The sequence below is a fragment of the Bactrocera latifrons genome, unplaced genomic scaffold, assembly GCF_001853355.1.
Source record: "Bactrocera latifrons isolate USDA-ARS-PBARC rearing strain unplaced genomic scaffold, ASM185335v1 scaffold_68, whole genome shotgun sequence".
In the NCBI taxonomy this organism is placed as follows: domain Eukaryota; kingdom Metazoa; phylum Arthropoda; class Insecta; order Diptera; family Tephritidae; genus Bactrocera; species Bactrocera latifrons.
Window position 1 is genome coordinate 932,551 of NW_017537356.1, and position 21,501 is coordinate 954,051.

The window sequence follows — 21,501 nt, forward strand, 5'->3', positions numbered from 1 at the left end:
AAACGACAAAAGGACGTTGCTGGCAGCATATAAAGCAATCGGTCGGCCGGTCTGCAACTACGACATACGTAGGACAGAATGCCTTCTGATATTTTCTAGCGAGCATCTACATCAGGCGCGGATCTAGAGTAAAAACTTTTTGGGGGGTAGAACTATATAACAAAGTCCGTTTCCTTGCGGAGGCTCACTTATGATGGAAATAATATATAACTTTTAACTTTTGGGTAGATTTTAACACCCTCCTCCGTGGAGCCGTCCCTGATCTACATGGTGAGGACCGCATGCTACCTATAAATTAGCATAACACACTTCTCTCCAAGCAGTTTCTTTTCGGGTATCTTCGCAGAAACCATTCCGGCAGTCACCAGCCTGAAGTGGAACCTATACTTATAAGGGATCCTTGGTAGCTGCAAAGAAAACCCCTTCCTTCCTAGAACAAAAAGAAAGTCAGCACTGATCTCTATGAAAGGGCAATTCTCAGTACTATTTTATTGGATTTCGTAGACCCGAAATATAATACAGGGGGGATATAGTTCATAGAATCGATAGCTACAAACTCCACTTGTTAGCTCAGATCTAGTCTAAGCGAATCTCGGATGAATTAACCCAACTCAAAATTTTAAGAGAGACCACCAATCGCCGACTGCTGATTTGACTTATCAATCAATCTTTTGTATGTGTATTTGTCTACCAACACTGCCAAAACAGCAAAAGCTCATGACTGATATGGCAGGATGCTAGTCAGACGCACACCCGCAACGGGAAATTGTCAAGCCAAATTTCGCATTTAAGTATTTGTAATTTCCAAATACTTCAAAATGACGGAAATATTTATGATTTCTCATGGAGCTCATAGCTTCTCAAATTGCACACACACACACACATATACCTGTATGTAAATATGTAAAGATCCTTTCACTTTGAGCGCAGCTGCTCACATGCCTGAGCGGAGTTGGCTGCATTCCACTTGCTCGCCGCTTGCGTTGCACGTGTACGAGCTGAAAGTGTCGTTTACTGCCATTGACGTCACACTTGTCAGGCCAGTAGCAGCGAAGTGTCATGCGCGAGTTGGCGCTGGCGGCGGCACAATTCAAGCGCGCATCTGTGAGCTAATAAACACACAATGAGGCAATGATGGTGTAATCATAGAGCGGCTAATTAATTGCACATATGTTAAATGGCCGCTTATGCAAAGAAAAGCAACAACTGTGCAGCTGCAGTTCGCGTGAACGCCCAGCGAAATAACAAGCAGCTGAGCCAATAGCGCTGCGCCACTAACAATAAAGCTTGTAATTATGATGCATCGTCGCTTTTGCCTGTTTTAATCATTTAAATTATTTTGTTGCTGCTGCTGTTGTTGTTGTTGCTGTGTTGTATAATAATCATAATCGCAGAAAATGTGTCAAGCGATTTGGCAATCTTCAAAATAAGTAGTGCATTTCCTGCCAGTCAAATGGCGTCAGACAGCAGCCAGCTCAGCGCACACAGCCACACACACGCGCTGAAGCACTTATGTCCGCCCACCTCCGCCGCCTGTCCTGCACCAGCGCTAAACAATCGAAATGACAGTTTAGCACGAAAAGCTGATGAATATGAATGAGCAACAAGCCTTCACGCACACACACACACACACACACGTAGATATGCGGTTATTTTTCAATGCGCTTGCAATCTGCCCGTGCAATTCAATGCGGTGACATAATGCTTAGCAATGTACACGTATGTGCTCATGTCGCGCGTTTAATGAGTCATTAGTTGTGGCTGCGGTGTGCCGCGCAGACCTTGGGCAGCGCGAAAGGTGAAGCGGCGAAAGCGCGCTGTTGAGAATAGCTGAGCAGGCATTGCAGTTGTTGGTCTTGCAACTATGTTAGCAGCCAGCTACGTATCAATCTGCGCTGATATCACTCACGCTGCGGCGCCTTCAAGTATGCAATGCCAGCGAAGTGCCTCATCAGTGATTGCCTGCGCCTAGTTCCTTTCGATTTTCCATTGTTAATTCAACACTTTGCGCATTCATGTCAAAAATATTTACATTTGCTGTTGAGCTAAGCAGTCACTTTTCACATTTGCGCTCATAAAAATAGAAAATGTAAATGTGTGGGTGAGAAGAATTTACTTACAACCGATTTATAAGTCGATTGCGTAGATCTGTGGCAAATTTAATGCAGTTACAATGATACTTCGCAAGCGGTTGATAAGAAATATATGGGAAATGCAACGGGTTTAAAATTTATGCCGGTAAATTGGTGGAAATTGGGAGCTATGCGTATGGATAAGGCAAACATATTGGGTAGTCGAAAAAGTCTCTTCCTATTTTGTCAATAGATGTCGTTGCAGTCGTATATCTGCAGTACTACCAATCACTTAGTGTTGGAAAGGTGAGATTTTGAGCTCATTTAAGTTTTTTTCCTTAAAAACAATATAATTTTTAAATTTATACGCCAACATTTTATTTAATTTCTGCTTTTCATTTCGATTTGCTAATTTTTGCTCGCTTTTCACTGCTACAACATAACCTCAAACTCTACAGATATATATACATATGTAAGCATTTAAATTGCGAAATTCTGGAAAAATGTGCCGCTTGCATGCTTCTTTGTTTATCTTTGACACTGCCGCGGAAAATTGCTCCGCAAACACATTTCGAAAGCTCAGACGAGTAAATAGCGGAATTACAGAATTGTTGTAACTTTGTTTAACTGCCATAAATTATTGCATGAGGTGAAGCTAAATTTGTGCAAAATCAAGCTAAAATAATTTTTACAGGAAATGTGGGAAAAGGTTACGCATACGCCATGGCGCCAATGCAGTATCTTGAGTAAATGATATTTTGACGTTTTCAGAATTGTTTAAAGCTTGAATTAAAACCTAAGCAGACTGTAACCAACTATGCAGGCAATTTTTAGAGTTAACGGTAACATTTATTAAGAATTATGTTGACACATGCAACTTTAAATTGCCACTAAATTCATTGAAGTAATGTTTATTTTATACTCTTAGAAACTTACCGCGTGTTTTATGCAATATTAATCAACTCTCTCCGCATAGCCCCCACCAAACAATCTAATATCGATTAACACACTTCTGTCAATCAGCGGTTGACTTTGAAATTCCGTCGAAGTTCAATTGCCAATCGCAATCCAATCGCTTTGCAACCCTGTCTTCGCCGCTCCCCCCGTTATGCAACCCTTTGACTGTCGCGCTTTGCAGCTGCTGCCGGTGCCACTGTGACTTCTATCGAAAATATCGGCAAAAGCGCGTCGGTAATTAAGCGTTAATTTCCTTTCTGCTGTAATTATCAACACGAATATGCACGAACCTGGGCCAACGCTGCCACACGAGTTTTATCATTACATACCAATTAAATTAAAGCCATGCCACAAGTCAAACCATGCGTCAATATGCAGCACGGCAAGCAATGCACCGCAGGAACACGACTGCACTTTAAGTCACTCACAAATTGGCGCTTTTCCAGCAAATTTAATTCGCGTTGAAAATTTGCATTTTCTACACTTTCTTTTTCTGTGCTTAGCAAGCGAGCGCTTCAACTTGCTTTTAAGACGCTCGTCGTAAATTGATTATCCGCATAAATGCCGTTTTTCGCTCAATCATAATTGAATCACAATCGCATTTTGCATGCTGCGGCGCCAAACCGTCTTCAGGGGTTGCTGTAAAGCAATAAAAGAACTGTGGTTGGCAAAAAAATGTCAAGCACTTCAAGTAAGCGGTTACTAAGTGGTGTCAATATACTTTTTGTACCAAAAACAGGCGCAGCACAGAGGTTGTATCTTAAAATGTTGCACATTGTGGTGACATTGGTGGCGTTATTTTGTCAACGCGCTTACAAAAATACTGCATACTCACCGTACTTTAATGGACGAGTTGAAATGCGGGTCTTTCAAGACAGGAAAAGAAAGTTGTTCATACGCACTGGTCACTTAAATGAACACAATCAAGTTCTTGTTTGAAAAACTTGTTTACTGAACTAATTATCTGCACGAAATTTGGCTTATATTATTGCAAGTTGACAACGGCGCAACCACTGTTTAAATTGTTCAAATCGAATCACTATAGCGTATATCTGTCATACAAACTGAACGATTGGAATCTAATGCTTGCATGGAAATCTTTTTCATTTGACGAGATATCTTCACGAAATTTTGCATGAGCTATGGCCTAAAGCAATGGGACAATCTCCGAATAAATGGTTTAGATAGGATTGTCATACAAACTGAAGTATCGAAGTCAAGTGCTTGTGTGGAAACTTTTTGTTTGTGATCGTAAATTTTAAATGATAAAATTTAAATGAAAAAAAAATAAAATTTAATATTGGGTAGTCGAAAAAGTCTTTTCGTATTTCTAATCCAATTTTAACTTTTTTTTTTGCAATATACGACTGCGACGACTGCTATTGAAACAATGCAAAAAACTTTTTCGCCTACCCAATATTTCATCAATAATATCTCAAAAAATCTATTTTCGCCAAAGTATCTATAAAAATACAAAAATTGTAATAATTTATTTATATAAGATATCAATATATGCCCTCCAAGCACTCCTGCTACAATTTGCTTCCTCTCTACTCTTTCTCTTAATAAACTTGGGATACTTTAACTTAAAATCAAATTTTATACGGCGTTGTTGAGCCAGCTAATTCTCAAAGTAATTGAAATAAATTGCTCATGTCTGCCGAAATTTTCCTATTTAATGCCGAATCCTTTGCTGTGCCACTAGTAACCCTGCACCCCCCTCTGCTGATTTGCGCTTCCCCACCGCTGCAAAGCAAGTGCAGCTTTTTGTACTAAGCAATGATGGCATCAGACAAAAACAACGAAAGTTTAACCACGAAAATAGTAAACAACAACAATAACAAAAGCGCAAGTAACAACAAAGTCAAACGTCAACGCTGACGACGTCATTAATAAGCAAATCCACACGCAAGGCAAGCACAAGTTGTTGTTGTTGCTGTTGGTGCTGTATTATTGCCGTTGTATTTTTGTTGCTGCGTTTTTGGTCTTATCCATGGTATTGTGGCTGGCAATAGCTCAGGAGGTGCACTGCAAGCATGGCAAAATTGTAAATGAAGCGTCACAACTTTTAACTGCCCCAACAACTGGTGCACAATTAAAATCCATGCCATAGCAATGGCAACGGTAAACAGCGTGACAATGTTTGTACGCAAAGCCAACGACATAAAACAGCAAAAAAGCGCATTTGGCAACCCTGTTGTGGCATGTGTTTGTATGCGCCGGCAGTGGCGTGTTACTGTTCACGTTGCAACAATTGTCTGTCAACTGGGTATCATCATTTAATTTAACCATATTTGCATGTGGCACCCAGCCGTGACTTCAACGCCTGTTGTTGCTTTTGTTTTTGGTTTTAAGTTATTACTTTTAGAGCGCGCATGCCATGCCAGAATCGCGCTGCCGATAATAGTTAGTTGTTTGGCGTAGTTTTTTCGCACTGCATTGCCACAAAGAACATGATTTTGGTTTTTAGGGCAATGCGTTGTGGCACGAAGATGCGGCAGACAAGCAGCTGCTAATGAGTAGCGCCAAACTTACGAAGAAATTATGTATTAAAAAATCGAATACAAATTATTGCACTTTGTGCCACATGAATATGCAACGCACATACGCTTGCCACAAAGTGTTGCCACATATAAATCTCTGCGAAACTGCAATTAAATGAGTGCCGAGCGCTGAATTCAATTACAACAGTTTAAATAGCAAACAATTTGTTGCGCGCACACACACATATATGCCAATGCATGCAGCAACGTACCGTTATACAAACGGATATAAATATTTCCGCACAACACACACAAACGCGCGTTGTTTGGCTGTCAGCTTATTATGGCAATAAATTGCAACAAATAATTCGCGTGGCAGTGTTGCAGGAACGCGTGCTGCCGCCGTTGTGCCTGCCATAGCGGCGCTACTTTGGCCTGCCCCCGTTTGGTGCGCGCCACTTGCTCGTCACTGCTTGACGCCTGTTACGAGTGCTCATTTCAAGTGAAACTGACGACGTTGGCAGCCTCTCAAGGTGCCTGCCATGAAGAACGTCTTACACAACGCCTTCGGCTGGCGAAGAAGCAGCAGCGGTTTCCTGCATATCGAAAGTGCGTGTGGCAAGTAAGCTACACAGCAACAAAAAACCACTTCGATGTGTTGGTGTGTCAGTGTGTAAGCTAAACCGGAAGCGCCAGCACACATTCGAAGGCCCAGTTCACGGGCGCGCAGCGCCGATAGCAACCACTGGCAACAAGCAATGCACACACTCTTATTTTGTTTGCTTTCTCTTTTATCATTAGGTACGCATGTGTATACGTGTGTGTGTAATTGTCGGCCATCGAATGCAATAAATTGAATTTCTGTATCTGCCACAGCCGACGCTATAAGCTGCCGACGAGCAAACGCCTCATATGCTGCAACAATGCATGTGGCAGCATCCAGTCGGACATGCTGAAGTTTCCATTTCCCTGTGTATCCGTTTCGTCTTGCATGAGTGGCCTGCACGAGTCGCTGGTGGCAGCCGAATAAGCAAACGTCCGATTGCCGAAATATGCACAAGGGGTGCCTGCCTTGTGGCACCAAAGTGAATGCTGCAACATTTGTGACAATTCCCGTACAAATGCAGCTGCCAAGGGCGCAACACGCAAGAGGACGCACTCCGGCAACGTCAGTCAAACCAAACCAAACACAACGAGGCATTTAAAATTCAACTGTTATGTTTGTTGCTGGTGTGAGGGGGATGTTTTTTCACTGACGCAGGTAGTGTGGGCAAACTACCACCCCGTCAGCTAGCCATGCAGCGCGGCTGCTCGCTAATTTTCAACCACTTTTCAGCTTTGAACTTTCACCTTTCACTTTGGCTGCGCCACACACAGCTACAACGTCAGCTGCTGCCTCACTTATGCGCGCCGCATAGCGCTGGGAAAGCGCAATTGAAGTTGCCTTTGATGTTGCATTTCAATGCTTGTGCCAAAAGGTGTGCGCAACATGTGGCAGCATGTGGAATTCCCAGCGCAGCTGTCAGCAATGCTCAACAATTGCAATTTCAAGTGTAGGACGCACACGCACGCAAGCACACTCACAAGCAAATAGTTTCACACACGAAGGCCACTCGTGCGCCGTTTTGTTGCATTGTCCGTGTATTTCCTTACCAGCTGCCTGGCGTCGCTGCGTACGTGTGTGTTTGGCTGCCAATTGCACACTCGTCTGCACTCGGTGCCGTCGTGGCCCTCAGTTGCCGAAAATATTCGCAAACTCTCACCTGCCCAATCGCCCACAACACTTTCTGCATGTATGTATTATATATGTAAGTTTACAGCATCTCTGCGCTGCTTATGTGATTGTGGGAGCTGCTTCGTGCGCTGTGCTTGTCGCTCTGCGCGCCTATGCCGCGTTGCTAGGGTTAACCCCTGTTGACAGCCGCTCGCATCCATCGTTGCCAATCGGCAGCAGCCCTCTGTTTACCTTCCTGCCACTTGTCTTCATCCGTTCGCCCTTCCCTTTTGCATTTGGCATACATTCGTTGAGATTTCGGCTCTAATACGCTCAATTTTCCGCTGACACTAGATAATCCGACTTTTCACCCTCAATTTCGCTATAAATTGTTGAGGCCAACAAAACTAACACGTTGTAAGGGCAGCAAACAACTGTTGCATGCTGGAAATGATTGTTTGGGGGGGGAATATAACTATGGAGGTGTGTGCATTTTACAGCTCTGCTTTCGAGGTATATTGAGTGCTTACTATGAGCCGAAACCGTGTGCTCAATTCTGCCACAGTTCAATGAAAAGTGATTATTTCTTGCCGCCTTTGGATAGGTGGATAGAACCAACCAGAGATGTCTAAAAACAATTAATCACTGGATCAAAGCCTCAATTGCTATGGTCGAGCAAAAATGGTGAAGATTTGTTCTAGAGTATTCGGTTGGTTGGTTGATTTGGAGTCGCTGAACCTTCTTGTTGCTGAAACGACCGAAATTAACCTCCAAAATTAAATCAACGCATGCTGCCACTTTTGCATTATTTGATCAGTTAAATGTCCGTTGACTTGAAGCATAACTGACGACAACCAAAGTCACCCATAGTATCAACATGTCGCGCATAAAACATGGAAATCAAGTATATATAATTGTTTAATTTATTTTAGCTACTTTTCCCCACATTCTTTTCGTATTTCTAATCAAATTTCAACCACTTTTTGGCATTTTTCCACTAGAGACATTATTCCATCAGTGAAAAGTGTATCTGGTTTCTCGGCGAAAAACTGCGGCTAATAATTTTCAGAGGCATCTGTTGAAGCCAACTTTACTCCATTGAGGGAGTTCTGCATTATCCGAAACAAATGGTAGCTTGATGGTGCAAGGGCTGTATGGTGAATGCATCGCTTCAGAAATGGTTCGATTTCATTTGGTTACAGCAAAGAATCGCTGATGTTAATTCGGTCCATTAAATTTTTCACAGACAATTCATGTGGTACCCACACATCGAGCTTCTTTTTGTAGCCAGCCTTTTTTAAATGGTTCAGAACTGTTCATACAAATTGGCAGTGCATGTAAGGACTGTTTTGTATTTGTGAAGGGTATTATGGCTTCATAGCAACCGAAGTTAACGATTTTTCTTTTTTTTTCCTTCTACCTGCCGGAGGCTTCACGCCTACCATAAGCTGCACAAACCAGAAACTCATGAACTACATTGAAGCGCTGCCGTGTCTCAATCAAAGTTCTTGTCAATACTTTGTATTCCATTTACCTTATACTTTTTCTTCTTTCACTTCACGAAACCGCATTGCATTTGCATTTAAAGTTTTCGAAAGCAACGAAAGAAAAGTTTCTTGGATGCGCGACTTTTTCCCGTTAAAGCAACATATTTGCGGGCGCAACCGCAACGACATGTCTTTTGTGCGCGCACTGCAGTCGTCATTTCACTGATTTATGGCACAAAACTGCGCCGAATATGGCGCTAAAGCTCAGCACAGAAAACTGGAGCAAAGCAAAAGCAAATAAAGGAAGAAATGTGTAGTAAATAAAATTAAGACCGTGCATGTTCGACAGTTATCAGTACGTGCAAAGTTATTCCGCAAAATCATTGCATACCCTTTGGTGCCGGTCTCTTGTATGCTAATATCACACAATTATTTTATGACTGACACGGCTGCTACATTTTTAAAGCCTTTAAACAAATTTGCACACAATTATGCTTTCGATTCGGCAAATACAATGTTTTCCGTGGTGTTTCAACATTTGGAGCCGAAGCGCAAACACACAAAGGTATGCTTAACCTTTACAAACAGGTAACAGGTTACCGTTAGATTTCCTTAAGCTTGCCAGTGCACATCCGCACGCTTTGTGTATGCCGTGCGCTTTGTATATTTCAGCTGCCAATATAAAGTGCTGCTAATCCCATTGAAATGCGAATCAGAGCTGGCGGGTGAGCAAAACGCAAGCAAGAAAACTCAAGCTAACTCAAGTCAGGGCGCGCAGCGGACTGGCAGTTTTTTGTAATTCTTGCAACATTTCGCAAAATGAAAAATTTCGAAGACGAAGGCCTGCAGAAATTCCAACTTAAGGCGCATATGAGCAGAGCGGGGTTGGCTGGTAAATTTTAATAAACGCACAAACTACACCTGTGCGGGTCAACAAGAAACTGAATGCTTGCTACTTAACATTGTCTTCCTTTGCTTGCAAAAACTTCTAGCGCACAATTAAACGGCTACACATGCTCTGAAGTCGAAGCCTGTCTGCAACTTAATACCCACTTGTGGCGTTCACACAAATACTCGAACGGATGCGTATGCTTTCTTATACCCCACACAAACGCACGCGCTGCTGTGGATATTTTGTGTCAACACCTGCTTAGCAGCGAGCGCTAGCAGCGAAAGCAAACTCATTAGCTGCTTTTGTGCGCTTAAAAATATTTGGGTTATGAGCTCAGCTCAGCTCAACTCTAAACACGGCGCATAAACAAGGATATGTCGAGCTCGTATTTTGCTGCTTAAATCAAAATTAAATAAAACTCGCAGCGCGCTCGCAACTCACTCTTAACCAAGTCATAATATGCCCCTGAAACTATGCTTCGCAGATTGGCTTTTCGATTCGGGCAAGCATGGGCTTTCTTGTCCTACGTATTCTATTACACTTTTCCCTTTGTTATTGTGTAGTGAAAGCATCAGCAGCATGTGTGTATGTACATGTGTGTGTGTGGGGTCATAATTAGTTACGGATGCGAAAAGGTTGTAAATAGCAGGGATTCAATTTCAAAGCAAAGTGCAAAAGTTAATTTTGAATAAAAGGTGGAAGCTGAGACCAGGGAAGTGCGAAACACAGCAAACCGGTTAAAAATTCTCTGCAGTTATTTATAGTGTATGAAACTATTAAAATAGTCGTAATTTTTGAGTTAAAGGCATAAATAATAACTCCAAGAACTGCCTGAGAATTAAATGACAAAAATATGCGGTAGCCTTAAATCTTTGCATTGGGTGTAATGTAAAAATGTGATTATTACTACAGGCATTTCCACGATAACATATTGGGTAGTCGAAAAAGTATTTTCGTATTGACATGTCGTTGCAGTTGAAGTTTGATTAAAAATACGAAACGACTTTTTCGACTACCCAATATATCATTCAAATTTTAAATTCTTGTCAAGTTTAAGTCCAATAAACATATTGCTTACAGCATTTTAGAGAATTTATTAACATAACATTTTCTCTTCCTATCAGTCACAGTATGCCAACCGGACGAGTACAAATGTCGAGCTGGCAATTGCATTGACAGTGCCCGGCGCTGTGATCGCGTGCCTGACTGCCCCGATGGTGATGATGAAGACGCTAGCTGCCGTAAGTACATTCTAACAAAATGTCTCGCTCACAAAATATATCGGTGTGCCTATAAAAAGCAAAAGCTCTGTAGAAATGTTGAGCTTCGAAAAAAAGCTCTATGGGCTTTAGAAAGACCATTAAGCTAAAACGAGTAATTTAAGTAAATTTTGTGACTCATAAACGAGTGACTACCCCAACAACAACAAAAAGCTGTAAGCTAAGAACAACTTAATCAAAGATTTACGCAGCTTTTTTACCCAGCTTTAAGTAACTAGTAATTAAATATATATATAGTTATAGTAATAATTATTATGAAGTTAATTTACTAATACTAACCAAGTAACCGTTATTTTCTTCTATTTTATTGAATTTGTCTTGAATGCCTGTAATCTTACCACACCCATAACAACAACTAACTGCGTGACGTTTGAAACTAAAATTAAACATGCAATAATATCTAATAATTACCCAATTACAACAATAACAATAACTTGGCTACTAACTGCGCTAATCTCGCACGCTGCAAATATGTAACGTCCTAACTGCATAACATTAACTGTAAATATTTGGGGAAACCATAACTCTGGACCAACGCTGGAACTCGCCACTCGCGCATGCAGTTATCAGTTGTCGCGAAGACGAGTACCTTTGCAAGGACGGCATGCGCTGTATTAGCAATTCGAAGGTCTGTGATCGTGTAACCGATTGCATCGACGCCGACGACGAGGATGGATGTGAAGGCAGTAAGTAGGGCGCGGCAATGTGCTTGGCGCGGAGAAGCAACTCACTTCACTCAAATTTGGTGCTTTGAAGAACATGGCCCATATTGACCGAAGTGATTGCCCGCCGAGCACTCAGCATCGTTAAGAATTCATTTCACTCAAATCCGCTGCTCATTTCCATTGTGGAACAATGCTCAACAATACTCACTCGCATCAAAAGTTGTCTCATATTTAACTCTTACTCTCTCTTTCTCTCATTTGCTCTCTCATTCTCATTTCACACTTACTCTTACGCCATAAACGCTTTCGCTGGATTTGGCTGCGGCTCAGTTGTGCCACAGCTACGTTATTTCTGTCCGAAGGGCAAATTCACCTGCCACGATCTCTCCTGCATATCGATTGTGCATCGTTGCGATGGAAAAACCGACTGCCCGAACGATCGCGCTGACGAGGAAGGATGTCGTAGGTTGCCGATAAAAAATTTTATGTACTTGCATACTTGTCGCCTTTTTAGTTGTCTGTTTTACTTTTTTTACGTTTTGATGCAAGAAGCGTGGGTCGTGAGTGCGCTACACTCGCTCACAGTAGATGATTTCTCTCTTTTTGCTCTCTTCTCTTGGAATTGTTTGCGCAGCTTGTCTCTACGAGCGCTGGATGTGCGACGACGGCACCTGTGTGCCACAGGATCTGCGCTGCAACGGCAACATTGACTGCCCCAATGACGTGTCGGACGAGCGGAATTGCAATGGTGAGCTAAAGTAATTGTGAAACAATTCGTGGATTTACAAAAGCTAGGCTTGTGGTGGCAAAACATTTTATTTGCATATGTATAAAAGATACATATGTACATACAGTTAACGCGGTTGCAAACTAATTCAATTGTAAAATCATGTCGCAGCAGCTACTAAATGGCTGAAAACCTTAAGGACGCTTTAGTGCTGGAGTAGCCGCTTGTTGGCGCCGCCACTTTTCACTTCGGACAATTTGTTTGTCAACTTGCAACGGAACGATGCATTTCCTTCACATTTCTGTTTCGATTTCTATTTCTTTTTTCTCTTCTTCTCCTCTTTTGTTTTATTTCTTTGTTGTCTGAGAACGTTTAAAATTCGCGCCGCCGGCCTACACATGTTTAGTTCGCTTACAGTCTCACAGACACGCACACATATGCAGCTTACAAGACAGCGTTTATTTCGTGGCTTTTGTTGCTGGCTGCTGCTTGTGGCGTTGATTTGAAAATTAACATTGCAAAAATCCCTCAACATACACAAGCTAGCACGGCCAGCAAAAAGGCAAGAAAGGGTTGCGCGCCGCTCCTGCAAATTCATGCCGGTTTTCCTTCTTCCTGCCAGCTGCTGGCTCGCCCCGCTGCCTACACATTTGGTTACAACCATTCATTGCTTTATTTTGCGCTTTCGTCTGGCAGTTTGAATGACATTTTAATTTTTCTCCCACATTCCATATCGCCGTCATTTTTCCGTTTCACTTTTCTCACATGTTTGCTTAGATTTGCATTTACTTTAAGCTTTTATTCATTTAAACTGCTGTAAGTAATAAGCTGTTGAACAACGAACGGCTCCAAATAGTATGCCATTTTATTTTTACACACACACACATAATCAAGACACACCTTTGACGCTCAGCTGTCACTTCAAACGCTTCTCGCGATTTCGCGCTTAATTTTGTATGCCTGAGAAGTCGCGTCAGTTTCCGCTTGCGGTTTGTTTTACAAATAAAACGATTTATTCATAATTGTACACCTGTTTAAGTGTTGTCGCAATGTCTATAAAGTGACATGACTACTTTCGCTCAGAAATGGCTTTCGAAAAATTTACTCAGGAGCAATTGTTTGCTTAATACTGGCGCTCAAAAATCTTTCACTCACGCATTTCTTATTTTTTTCTTAAGCCTCTCTTAAGAGTCTTCAACAGTCCTGAAACGACTCACTCGCTAGTAGTTCATATCACCTTTCAACGAGCGCCGCTCCTCCAAATTCATGTCGACTTTTAAACGCCCAACTTACAGTTTTTCTCCTTAAATCTAATCGTTCACTCATGAATACCTTCAGTCCCATGTGAGAACACTTTTTTGCATATATTTTTCGTATACCATTTATTTCTCGATTAAACTCATACTCACTTCACTTCGTGTTTCATCAATTCTTCCCAGAATTCTAATTTCATTCATTTGCGTTCATTTACTTATTATCTAACTTTGTTATTTTTTTTCGCCCACCCTAACTAAACTACCCCCCACCAACAAACGTATTCACCTGTAATCATTTTAAAAAATACATTCCTGTGTTTTCCGTTGACCACCTCAAGGTGGTGAATCCGCATGCCGATACAACGAATTCCAATGCGGCAATGGTCAGTGCATACCGATGCGTGAGTTGTGCGATAACATCTATGATTGTGTAGATTATTCAGACGAAAGGGATTGCGGTAAGTGCCACTTTTCCACCTTAGTAACCAAAAGTTTTCGAAAAGGTGGTGGGCAGGCTTTTTTATTGCAGCAAAAATTCTATGATTTGAAGTTTTAGCATAAAATGTGGTGATGGTGTTTGCTGTAAAAATCAACTAGATTTAAATATATACTCGTACTTATATATTTTGTTTAGTCTCTACTGTTACGTCTTAATAAATACGCTGATATCTGCTGTCAAAGTATCCCATATGTTCTATATAGCTGGAAATATATGTAACTTCACGCTTCTGCTGCTCTAGACTATTGTGCAAACTTTTGAAATTATGCTATTCAGGCACGTTACGCGACTTACTTTATATATCGAGTATACTATTTTCCGATTTCGAAAGTAATTTTTAGGCTGAATTCACTTTTCTCCTAGAATTCGAATATATATCCGATTTCGAAAGTAATTTTTAGACTAAATTCACTTTTCACATAGAATACGAAAATATATTCGATTTCAAAAGTTTTTTTTTTTTTTTTGTGCTTTTCACATTGAATTCGAAGATATATTAGTTCTTAAATTAAGTTGAACTAAATCCGAGTAAGAAAAATTTTATCGAATCGAAATTCAAAGCATGACCTTTATGATATTTATCGTACACTAAATAAAAAAAGCTCACAACTCGAAAACTGGCAAATGTTCAGTAGGCAGAGGACGGGTTAACACAAAAGTGGACTTAACGGTTTGGGCCAGGTAGATAAGTGTATTACAAATTGATATTTTGAAAAAAGTTAAATTTGAAAATTTTTGAGTTTTAATTTTGAAAATTTTTGAGTTGCGACTCTTTTGTAGTTAGTGTGCGTTAGATTTGAGTATTTTCGGTGTGTGTTTCATGTTAGTGATAATTTTGCAAAATGTATTAAGCTTTACCGATTACCGCCGCTTATTGCTTTTAGAAGTACTTTTTTAAAGCCCTACAAGTACCGTAGTTGTCAATGTCGCTGTCCTGCAAATGATCAAAGTTTTTTTTTTTACTGTATAACAAAATTTTAAAACTAATTTTTTACAATTTTTCTTTCTTTTTGGTTGCTTGCGAAATTGAATTTTACGGTTACGGTAAAAAAAAACAAAAACAACACTAAAAACTTAAAAAAAAAAATTAACCCTACCTACTACCAAAAATGCAACACTGGCAAAAAACACCAAAAATTGGCAAACTAATGCATTTAACGTGAACTCTTGGTTGTGGAAAACTATTTAAATTTGGGCGCATGTGAAATAAAACAAAATTTTACCAAAAATCTATTTAATCAACCGCAAACCTCCGCTTAACTTACCTGTGTCCGCCCGTGGTTGCATGCGGTTGTGTTGTGTAGACCTTGAAGACATCGGACGCAATATCTTCGATGAAGATGAAATAATACGCGAATACGCACCTCACGACCACAGAGTTTTGGCAACGGAAGCGCCTGCACTGGAAGGTTTGGACGCCAAGGAGTACTACCTGTACAACTCGGGCCTCTATGAAAAGTCGAACGCGCAGCATTCCTGCAACGAACGCCAATTCGAGTGTGGCAACAAGGTCTGCATACCGTTGCACCTGCGCTGTGACGGTTTTTACCACTGCAACGATCTAACGGACGAGTACGGCTGTGATCAGTACAGAGCTGAGCCGCGGCGCACGACCTTGCCGCCACCGAACCTTGTGCGCACCACACACTCACCCTGGTGGAATACCACTGCCGCCACAACAACAACAACGACGACCAGCCGGCCCAGTACAACAACAACGGACGCAAATATTGTCACACCCGTAGTACCCAGTAGGTTGCTCCGAACTATCAATTAGGTGGTGGGCTGTGGTGAAAAGAGCTTGAACATTAATGAGATATTATTTCTATTGCCCCAAGTGGCGACTGCTGAGGCAGCAAACTAAATTTTGCATGCTTTGCGAGTGGCAACCCTAAGGGCTAAGCAAGGTTATCCGCGTGGATAATCCAGTCTTGCCACTCAGCAAACCCGCGCTTCCCGCAAATAAAACGCACTCACCTGCAACACCCACACACACACACACAAACACAAACACATGCACATTTCCCCCAACTGCCATGCAAAATTTACTTAAACAGCAGCTCACTAAAAAACGTTAAAACCAAAAGCTCAATTATTATTATTTACTTAGTTCAGCTGCTTTTTGAGCTCAACTCTCTCGCTCTTAATTTTACACATTTTATTCAGTTATTTGCATCACACTCAAACGTACATTCTTTCATATTTTTACGCGCCACAACATTTCACTCATTTTGGTTTGTTAAAACAATTATCTCAACACATCGATCGCACTCGTAGGCTACAACAATAACACTTGCCTCGAAAGTCTTGAATTCGCGTGCCGCAACGGCGATTGCATACCGATCGAGAGCGTTTGCGACGGCGCCGCCGATTGTAGGCAGCGCGAAGACGAGGACTACAGTTTATGCAACTGCAGCAGCGAAAAGGTAAGTCAGTTGCGTAGACGCATGCGTGTGCGCTCCCCACACCAACTATGGCGGGTGCCAACCACGCCCACGGTGTGGACCGCACGCGCAGCCGTGCAACGCGCGCTTGAGGCACAAACATTGTAAAAATGTGGCGCCTCAAGTGGCTAACAATTTACCCTTATTATATGTAAATATAGTGGAAATGTTTGCGCGGCGGCGGTTGCATAGCCAAAACTCAAGTCTGCGACGGCAGGCGACAGTGCAAGGACGGCAGCGACGAGAGCATTTGCCGTAAGTATCCAGTAGTCGCATGCTGAAAACTAATAATTTACGTTTAATTATATATATTATATTTTTTAATTTGTATGTATGTATATGTGCCAAACAGCGGTAGTTAACAATTAATAACATATTGGTTAGTCGAAAAAGTCTTTTCGTATTTCTAATCAAACTTCAACTTATTTTTGTTTTTTATATTTGTACTAATAAAGAAATATGTACAAATATACCAACACTATATGATATGACATAATGTGTTTGGTAGCACTGGAGATATACGGCGGCAACCGCATCTATTGACAAAATACGAAAAAACTTTTTAGACTACCAGCATTATATGTTGCATGCGCATGTCTTAAAATATTTCAAATAAATATAGAATTACTAGATCTCTAAGCGTATAGATTTAAGCAGTAGCGTAACAAAGTAGTCGTATGTTTAACAATATATGTACATAGTATAGAAAATTTTGCCGCTAAATTGGTTAAAACCTAACTATTTTTAAGCTGCATTAAAATTTAAAAAAAAATATATATATATTTTAGTTGTATAAGCCAAAACCCAATAATACTAGAAGAACTTAAATGTTTGTTCCCATAAAATCTTTAAAAAATTCTGACAAAATACCTTTATGAAACTTTATACTCACTCACGGCCAGCGACTTTGCACTATACTCACCAAAATTACTTAAACTATATATGTATACTCGTGACTAGCGACTCTGCACTTTACTCTCACTCTCCAAAATCACTCACTTACGAACTTCAAACACTCGCATTAACACGAGCGCATCCTTAATATTCACTCGCACACCCCCGCTAATCCACTTGGCTTGTGTTTCTCAACTTCTTTTTCCCATTGGTTTTGTATTTTCATGCCGCTCATTTAACTCGATTAATCCATTTTCACGCTACTTTTACTATTTCACTACTCAATTTTGAACTCATTCATCTATCTTGTAGATTTTCATGCTAAGTATAATAAGACGCGCATTGTGAATGAATGCCATAGCTTTCAGTATCAATGCGCCGACGGTATCTGCATTTCGGGCTACAAACGGTGCAACGGCATAACCGATTGCGTTGACGGTTCCGACGAAAATAATTGCCCGTTAAATTATGATGACACCACTTACGGTATACTCAACTACTTTTCAAAATTCTAAAGTTAAAATTAAAACCCTTGTGAAATTTTTACTCCAATATTAACCCAACTTTTATGCCAACGATCAGGCTGCAAATGCAATAGCACAATTGATTGGTTTCATATTAGCAGCGATTAAGTCCGCAATGCACTGCAAAATCCCAATCTAATCGAACCAGCCATGGTTCCATTCCTCTCTATTGTTGAATTTGCGCAAAGCATGTTTTAATTATATTACATACATTTATATATATCTTTTCCATGCCATATACCATACACGCACACAATTACACATAAAATCAACACGCGGCCACTTGCGTTACGCCTCGGCCCTTAGATTTCGAACCGGATCCCGCGCTCAGCGAATGCGATATTTACGAGTTTGAGTGCGATTACTCGCGTTGTATACCGATTGAGAAGAAATGCGACGGTTATCCGGATTGCGATGACGAAACTGATGAATTACAATGTCCACCGTTCACAGGTACGAGTCAAATCCAAGTCTGCGAAGGCTCAAGCTATATGCCTACCATGCACCGTGAAAAACTCAGCACAACTAACTAAAGAGGCTAAAAAATATCTAAGCACTTGGAATGCCTTACGAACAACTAATATGACTAAATATTCAAGTTTCACTGATGACTGCCAAAAATACCCAACACGATTGAGAGAATATATACTGAGCATGTGTTGATTGCAGTATTGCTAGTCGTTTCTGCTGACGGAATTAAAGTTTAACTGCTAGAAGATTACTCTCAATATTTCCCCCGAGAGTTACCGTTATTCGGTTATATAAATGCTAATTTTTATCCGCATAATTTGGTATATATTCTATCATTCTTATAACATATCTAATCCTACACGAGTGACAATCAACGGTCGGGTCCTCTTTACAATTTCAATTTCTCTTTACAACTCCAAACTTCCATAAATAGAAGGAGTACTCTCTCAGCACAGCAAATATATATTTGACCTTGATAAGTAAAACCGATTCTTACAAAATAATATTCAAATTTAATCTTTTTTATCCAAAAAAGCTCGTTAATTCAAGCCTACATTCAGTCATACAAGTCTTTAAATACTCACAACATTATTCCACACATTCTCATCAATTTATATCCAATCACTAAGCGCATGTTAACCAAATTTTACCTAAATTCATTTCGTTTTTGTTTACATCAATCATGCGTTCATTCATACATTCACAGAGCATTGCCATGAAAATGAGTTCGAATGCGATGAAAATTATTGCATACTACGCGATCAACAATGCAACGGTATAGTCAATTGCAACGATGGCACCGATGAGCAAAATTGCACATTCTGTCGAGACAAAGCTTTTCTGTAAGAGAACTACTATATTTCGTTTGACAACAGCGATGTTCGTTGGATGCGCGTTGAAGTTGAAAATAATTTTTTTAATATAACAAATCTAAAGCATATTTCTTTCTACATAAAAATATTCAATTAAACAAACGGTTTTTGTGTTCTAAAATTTCACTAACGTTACCGAACTATTGCTGCAAATGCGTACAGAGCTTTGTGGAAGGTTTTTGGAAAAAGCTTTCACACTACCTACCATAATTTGTGTTCCTCGAACTCAATTTCATTATAATTATTATAAGCTGTAGTAGAACTTTTAAGAATTTTAAGCCTTCATCAAGTTGCAAATTTAAGAAAATCGTTTCGGTGAAATATATTGATTTGAAAAAACGGTTTCGTGTTCTAAAAATTCTCTTTTTTTTTGCCGTTTTGAAAAATCTTTCACATTCACTACTTTTATTTGTGTTGCTTCAACGCCTCTCCAACAAATATTGCGTATTACCAAACGCTGCGAACTATTTTATTAACATATATATCCAACATGTTATACGCGCTCTTCAACGCCTTTACAACATATCACACAACCACATACGCAACATCACACAAACACCAATACAACCATTTCACAACATGCAACATATCATCATACATCTAATTACATGCATACAAACAAACTCGCACACAATACTGCTTGCTTGGTCATGCAGCTGCCACACCGGCGAATGCATTTTGCCACAACAACGCTGCAACGGTCATCCCGATTGCATCGATGCCAGCGATGAACAGAACTGCGGTAAGTGCTGGAAGTGAACGCTCAGGCGCCACCTTCAAGTTCGGCAAGTTTACAAGCGCCAAAATCGTTGACTTCTGAATGGCTTTGAACCAGTTGCTTAGTTCTTTAATATGCTAACACACTTTATCGTATTATACCAAAGCGAAACATATGTAGTTACTATATACTCCGATATTTGATATTTTCGACTATTTACCATAACCTCAGCTTCCTTGCTCCCCCTGCTTATGTGCCACATAACTTTTCGCATGCATTTTCGGCAACTTAATGTGTAGTCTCATGCCCCAATTGCGCAAAACCTCTCAGCTTGTCACTTAGTAGTCTATTAGTGTAGAAGCGAAAGTTTTGAAAATTTCTCGTGAATTCTTAAAATCACAGTACGATTATTGTATCTTTATTGCGAGACAACTGTATATTTCAATTAAGCAAACCTGTTTCATTCATTCGCACGTATCAACAATCATAAAGAACTAGCAACCGTAGCGGCAAAAATCGAATGTCCGAGACTGAAATTCCTGTGTAACGGCACCTGCGTCGACTGGAGTCTGTATTGCAATGGCAAAATCGATTGCGATGATGAGCAAGATGAAAAGAACTGCGATGGTAACGAATTATTAAAATTAGATACAGTTCAAAAAAGTGAATATTTGAGCAAAATTAAGTTGGAAAATCATTTCCGCAAGCTTTTTCGTAGACAAAAATTTAAAACTCCCTTTTAACAAAAATTGAAACTGAAAACTGTATTGTGCTTCTCTTTCTTACACACTTTTAGCTGGAACTACTGAATTTTGAGGTTAAATTTTAATAGTATTTTGCACCATAATCTGGGATAAACTCAAAATTTTGCCCATTACTTTGATTGTCTCTCGCCAAATTATATTGTGAACGTACGATTCTATTTCAAAACACTGTAAAATAGCTTTTTAATTAAAAAGCTACTTGGTTCACTTACGGTTCTCGAAAATTTCTAATAACATAATAAATGTCTGAGCACTCCAAATTTGTCTTGTGGGTTTGGTTTCTTCAATTCAAAAATATTTTACTCATTTTTGAGTRCATGCCTTTTAGTTGGGTACGTGTGATGTAAATATGTATGTTAAAGGGTATTCTGTTCTAGAAATAAAAAAATAATATTTTTGGGTTTTTTATTTCGGAATAGTTTAACTATTCAGGAATATGCCTAAAAGGGGATTTTTCAAAATTCAAACTATTTTCAAAGATATTGCTAGATGTTTTGCTGACCCTGCATCCAAACTGGTTCGGCCGGAACTAATCGAACAAAAAGCTTTACATGAAACTTTAAACGAAGCGGTCTTTCGCAAAACGATACCTACGATTTCTACGGTTCCACTGGACCAATTTACCTGAAAAGCTTTGAAAATTTTCATGCCAAATGTCATCACCTTTTAAAAACTGTACACTTCACTCTCACTAACTCTCTCTGTCTCTCCATACATTTTGCTTATTTATTTACTTTTTATTTCATTTATTACCATTTAATTGTTTGTATGTAAATATATGT

The 21,501-nt window shown here is 40.1% G+C and overlaps 1 protein-coding gene across 14 annotated transcripts in view; it reads left to right on the forward strand.

The window, feature by feature from the left end:
• Positions 1-21,501, forward strand: part of LOC108975652 (basement membrane-specific heparan sulfate proteoglycan core protein) — a 146,287-nt gene that overhangs the window by 93,617 nt on the left and 31,169 nt on the right. For 3 of the 14 annotated variants that reach the window (XM_018944311.1, XM_018944312.1, XM_018944315.1), the window contains exons 9-14: positions 10,730-10,846; positions 11,449-11,571; positions 13,872-13,991; positions 15,337-15,783; positions 16,310-16,458; positions 16,638-16,731. In XM_018944311.1, coding sequence (XP_018799856.1) covers positions 10,730-10,846; positions 11,449-11,571; positions 13,872-13,991; positions 15,337-15,783; positions 16,310-16,458; positions 16,638-16,731 — 1,050 coding nt within the window. Of the gene's footprint in view, positions 1-10,729; positions 10,847-11,448; positions 11,572-11,880; positions 12,013-12,184; positions 12,299-13,871; positions 13,992-15,336; positions 15,784-16,309; positions 16,459-16,637; positions 16,732-17,682; positions 17,857-18,200; positions 18,348-19,071; positions 19,208-19,893; positions 19,980-20,447; positions 20,583-21,501 lie in introns of all 14 variants that reach the window. The other 11 variants (XM_018944308.1, XM_018944309.1, XM_018944319.1 and 8 more) reach the window with 9 other exon arrangements.